This window comes from Nicotiana attenuata, unplaced genomic scaffold (genome assembly GCF_001879085.1).
Source record: "Nicotiana attenuata strain UT unplaced genomic scaffold, NIATTr2, whole genome shotgun sequence".
In the NCBI taxonomy this organism is placed as follows: domain Eukaryota; kingdom Viridiplantae; phylum Streptophyta; class Magnoliopsida; order Solanales; family Solanaceae; genus Nicotiana; species Nicotiana attenuata.
The window spans coordinates 49,445-55,444 of NW_017671236.1; the positions used below are offsets into that span (position 1 = coordinate 49,445).

General features: G+C 38.6%; 1 protein-coding gene across 1 annotated transcript; it reads left to right on the plus strand.

The window, feature by feature from the left end:
* Positions 1-3,020: 3,020 nt before the first annotated feature.
* LOC109206908 lies at positions 3,021-4,503 on the plus strand. Its single transcript, XM_019369778.1, has 2 exons — positions 3,021-3,179; positions 3,997-4,503. Exons 1-2 carry the CDS (start codon positions 3,021-3,023, stop codon positions 4,501-4,503), a joined length of 666 nt encoding a protein of 221 aa, XP_019225323.1.
* Positions 4,504-6,000: the final 1,497 nt, after the last annotated feature.

The following is a 6,000-nucleotide window of genomic DNA, read 5'->3' on the forward strand; positions in this document are numbered from 1 at the left end:
AGATACCATCATTCAATCTCGAAGGGATGAAAGGGTAAGTTCAAGATGAGCTGAAAATGAAAAAAGGTCCGGTAAAAATAGGTACGAGCTCTACATGGGACCAGCAGGAAGAGACTCACGTTCAAAACAGAAAAACCCAAGGTACGATCATAGATAAAGAGATAGAGAGTCAGGTTCATCATCAAGGTTCAAAAAAGAACGAAACTCATGAGAGACACGAGATGATGACAAAAGCTCGAAGGCAAAGATCGACGATTACAGTTTTAATGTTAGCACATCTGAATTGGTGGCTATTTTAAGAAGCATGGGAGACAAGGTATGCTGGCCAAAAGAAATGAGATCAAATCCGAACAGGCGAAATCCAGATTTTTGGTGCGAGTTTCACAATGATCACGGTCACAAATGACGAATTGTAGATTGCTGCAAGGTGAAGTTGAACATTTATTAAAACAAGGGTATCTAACCGAACTATTTAGTGAAAAGGGAAAGCAAGCATATATGAAGAATAGGCAGGAGCCTCCAAAAACCCCTTCACCAAAAAGGACAGTTAATGTCATAAGTGGAGGAGAAGAGATAAATGGTGTAACATATACGGCAGCAAAGAAAGTGTCAAAAATAACAGTTACACACGGGAAGCGAGTTCGACAAGTTTTGGAAGAAGATAGTATTACATTTGATGATGCAGATGCAGATGGCGCGCTAACCCCGCATAATGATGCACTGGTAATATCTTTACTTGTACATGACACTAATGTAAAACGAGTTTTGATTGATCCAGATAGTTCCGTGAATATCATTCTGTTAAGAGGGTAAACGAGATGCAAGCTGATGATAAGCCGGTACCCAAGGCACACACCTTGTCTAGCTTTGACAATTCGAGCGTCGTAACATAAGGGGAGATAATACTCACCACATTCGCAGAAGGAGTGGTCAAAGATACGAAATTTCAGGTAGTAGAAATGGATATGGCCTACAATATGATTCTCGGTAGACCATGGATTCACGAAATGGACGTTGTACCATCTACCTTACATTAAGTTATCAAATTTCCATCATAATGGGGGATACGACAAATCCGTGGTGACCAACAAGCTTCATGAAGCATTAATTCCGTGGCAGACTCAAACGCAGGAAGTGACAAAAAATAGCAATCACAGAATGCAGTTGAGGACGCTTCAACACGAACCTCAACTGGAGATAGGCAAACAGATGTATATTCGAGGCGTGATACTATTCAGGAAACCAGAGGAAAATGAAAATATCAAAACAACGATCAAATGAATGGAGGCTGTGGAGCTATTTGTACATTGTCCAGACAGAAAAGTCTACATTGGAACCAACCTCAGCCCGGAAATGAAATGTAAGTTGATTGAATTTTTAAAAGCTAACGCAGATTGTTTTGCTTGGTCCCATTCAGATAAGACAGGTATACCACCGGAGGAAATGACCCACAAATTAAATGAAGATCCATCGTACCCACCTATCAAACAAAAGAAAAGGAAGCAAGGCTCCTTCAAGAACCAGGTGATTCAAGATGAAGAGCAAAAACTTTTGAAAATTGGGTCTATCCGCGAGGTAAAGTATCCAGATTGGTTGGCTAATACTGTTGTAGTACCTAAAAAGAATGGTAAGTGGCGAGTTTGTGTAGATTATACTGATCTGAATAAAGCTTGCCCTAAAGATTCTTTTCCATTACCGCACATAGATCAACTAATTGATGCTACTACAGGGCATGAATTGTTAAGTTTTTTAGATGCCTATTCAGGATATAATCAGATTAAAATGGATCCTCTAGATAAAGAAAAGACTTCCTTCATCACAGACAGGGGGACTTACTGTTACAAAGTAATGCCATTCGGACTCAAGAATGCTGGGGCCACATATCAAAGACTGGTGACCAAAATGCTTCAAGAATACCTAGGGAAAACCATGGAGGTTTATATAGATGATATGCTGGTCAAGTGACAACAAGCAGGGGATCATATTCGACACTTGTTTGATACATTTCAGATTCTTCATAAATTTAACATGAAATTAAACCCTGAGAAAGGCGTGTTTGGAGTGTCATCAGGTAAGTTCTTGGGATTTCTTGTTTCTAACCATGGCATTAAAGTAAATCTCGCACAGATTAAAGCTATTGAAGAAATTCCGGATATACTGACAAGTAAAAAGAAGTACAGAGACTGACAGGAAGAATAGTTGCTTTGGGAAGATTTATTTCCAAGTCATCGGAAAAATGCTTCAAGTTCTTTTCAGCTCTAAAAAAGCAAGATCAATTTGAATGGACTGAAGAATGTCAACAGGCGCTTAAAATTTTGAAAGTATACCTATCAAATCCACCATTGCTCGCAAAACCAAAAGATGGGGAAAAACTACTCATTTACCTTGCTGTTTTAGAAGTAGCGGTAAGTGTTGTGTTAATTCGAGAGAACCAAGGTAAAAAATCTTCGATTTATTATGTTAGTAAGTCATTATTAGATGCTGAGACTCGATATCCTCATCTAGAAAAACTTGCACTCGCGTTAATTATGGCATCTAGGAAGTTAAGGCCTTATTTTCAATGTCATCGTATATCTGTAGTAACTGCTTATCCCTTACGTAATATACTGCATAAACAAGAGTTATCAGGTAGACTAGCCAAATGGGCTATAGAGCTAAGCGAATACGACATTACATATCTACCAAGAACTGCAATAAAGTCACAAGTTTGAGCAGATTTTGTGGCAGATTTTAGTCAGGGAATACAACTGGAGGCAGAAAAAGAACTGCAGGTATTTAACGGGTCTAATCCAGGTACTTGGACCTTATTTACTGATGGTTCATCAAATGTAAAAGGAGCAGGTCTAGGCATTGTTTTGGTACTACCTACGAGAGAAACTATACGACAAGCCATAAAATGTCATCCTATTACTAATAATGAGGTAGAATATGAAGTTGTGGTTGCAGATTTAGAATTGGCACGAGAGCTCGGAATAGAGCAAGTCGTAATCAAAAGCGATTCATAGCTCATAGTTAACCAGATGCAGGGGACTTATACAGCTAGAGAGGCGAGGATGCAGCAGTACCTGGAAAAGGCACGAGATTTGGTTAGGCAATTTCAAACTTGGAAAGTCATGCAGATACCAAGGGAAGAAAATGCCGAGGCAGACGCTCTTGCTAATCTTGCGTCTGCTGCAGAAGTAACAAATGAAGAAAATGCTTCTGTGATTCATTTGTTTCATTCAGTACTTGATCAAGATGAAAACGAGGTAAATTACAATAATCTAACTTGGGATTGGAGGAACGAAATTGTCAATTTTTTGCAGTATGGAATTTTACATGAAGATAAGAAAAAGGCTCAAGCACTTCGCAAAAAAGCTGCTCGCTACTGTTCAAATCAAGGCAATCTTTATCGAAAAATGTTCGGTGGTCCTCTAACAAGATGCCTCGGGCCTTCTCAAACAAAATACGTGATGAGAGAAATACATGAGGGACATTGTGGAAATCATGCTGGAGGAAGATCTTTGGTAAAAACCATGATTAAAGCCGGCTATTATTGGCCAAAAATGGAAGAAGACGCGGAAAATTGTGGCAAAATGTGAGAAGTGCCAAAGATATGGTAACAACATGCATCGACCAGCTGTATTATTACATCCAGTCGTTGCACCGTGGCCTTTTATGAAGTGGGGGATGGATATCGTGGGTCCACTACCACAAGCCAAAGGCAAGGTAAGATTTTTATTAGTGCTCATTGACTATTTTACTAAGTGGGTAGAAGCGGGAGCTTTCAAATAGGTACAAGAAAAAGAGGTCAGAGACTTCGTCTGGAGGAATATCATATGCCGATTCGGGGTGCCGAAGGAAATCGTATGTGATAACAGCTCGCAATTCATACGTACACAAATCATAGAAATTTTCCAAAGTTGGCAAATTAAAAGGATTACTTCAACTCCTTACCATCCTGTGGGTAATGGACAAGCTGAATCAACAAATAAAGTCATTATCAACAACTGGAAGAAAAGACTGGAAGAATCTAAAGGCAATTGGCCAGAGATACTACCTGGAGTCTTATGGGCATATCGAATAATAGCAAAAACAAGTACGGGAGAAACACCGTTTTCACTTGAATACGAAGCTGAAGCCTTAATTCCAGTCGAAATAGGGGAGCCAAGCACGAGATATACTCAAGCTACTGAAGAGTCGAATGAAGAAGAGATGCGGGTAAATTTGGATTTACTTGAAGAAAGAAGGGAAACTGCTATGATAAGGATGACAGCACAAAAACAAGTTATTAAGTGGTATTACAATCGGAAGGCTCATCTCAGATACTTCAATATTGGGGACTACGTACTTAAGAAAGTTTTCCAATCCATGAGGGCAGTTAATGCAGGAAAATTAAGTCCAAATTGGGCAGGACCTTACAAGATTCATGGAATCGCAGGAAAGGGTGCATATGAGCTTGAAACCTTGGACGGCTTACCCTCTAATTCGAATGTTGTTCATCTGAAGAAGTACTATTTCTAAGGAAAGGAAATACCCACGGTCAGGTATCCTTAATTTACAATTTTATTTTTTGTTAAAATCATACTAACGATTTTAGATGATAGGCAAAAAGCTAGCCCACACTAAATGATGAATTTAGACCTAAAAGACACGCGGAAAAACATAATTCCCCGTCTAGGGTTGTAACTATTCTGATAGAAATAGAATGGGTTAAGCAGTCTACATCTAAAGTTATACCTCCGAGTCCCGTATGTTTTTCCTTTTCAGGAAAAGGACCACATGGAAGGAATAATCAAGTGCTCAAGATTTTATACTTCAAAACTCAAATACTTGGGGGACTATATAATATACATACACTATGTGTATAAGGAAGGCAAAAAAGACTGGAACAATTAAATCTCAAGTCAAGATTGCAGTCTACTCAACAAGTGTAAAGTTCAGGGCAAAGTCACGAGCCAATAACACAAGCCTGATCAAAAAACCTATGAAGAATACACTCGTGGATACAGATTTCAAAATCTTGCGATGTTTAGGTTAAAGGCAGTATTTAGCCTAAAGGTAGTATTTAGCCTTGTGTCATAAAGAAACCTGATGTTTTATACTTCAATACCACACAAGAGGGGGGTGATTTGTGTGGTACCCAATTTTCGCATAACTTGATTATAGAAGGACCTGGTTCTTCTATGTGTTCCAACTACTACTGTTTGCGGAATAGTAAGTAAAGAAAATAAAGAACACAGAGATTTTTACGTGGAAAACACCTGGCTCAAAAGGTGAAAAAAAACCACGGCCTACTACTCAGTAGGATTTTCCCAAACTTCCACTAAAATCACTGAGCCAAAAACCGCATTCACAAAAACTCTTTTGTAAACCTAGGATTAACTCTAATCTCGTTGTGGCACACAACCTCAACTGCTGCGACAACTTCAAGTAACTCTAACTTGAACACTCTAAGTACCTAATATAATTGCTTCTATAAAAGCTGAAAGGTACAATGTAAAATCACCTACTACAATTGAACTAGAATAAAAGATAGACACTTGGAACTGGTTCTTCTATCTGGTTCAAGTAGCTTCAGGATTGCACGCTTGAATCACACATAAATTGCTAGCAAAATTGCTTCGCTATTTTGCTCTCAATTCACGTTTAACTTATGCTTATGTGCATTACCTGTAAAAGAGAACAACACTGATATTTAAGGAGTTAGTCATAAGAGATTTGGCTAGGATACAGATGCTACTCTTCCATTGTGAAAGAGTTCTAGTTGATCTCATACTCTAACTCTTATCCTTTTCTTAAACTGTGTTCTCTTTGTATAAGGAGTCTCTCTCCTTATCCAATATGCAACATTTTTGATCATGATCGGGAGATATCACTCTGATAAGTTAGGTTTATCTCCTTCACGTGCATCTCACATGTTTGGGTTGATCACTACTGTACCTCACAAGATAGACCTGGTTCATGACTGAGTTCTTTTGTTACTCTTCAAAACTTCACTCTTACTTGCGCCAACAAATT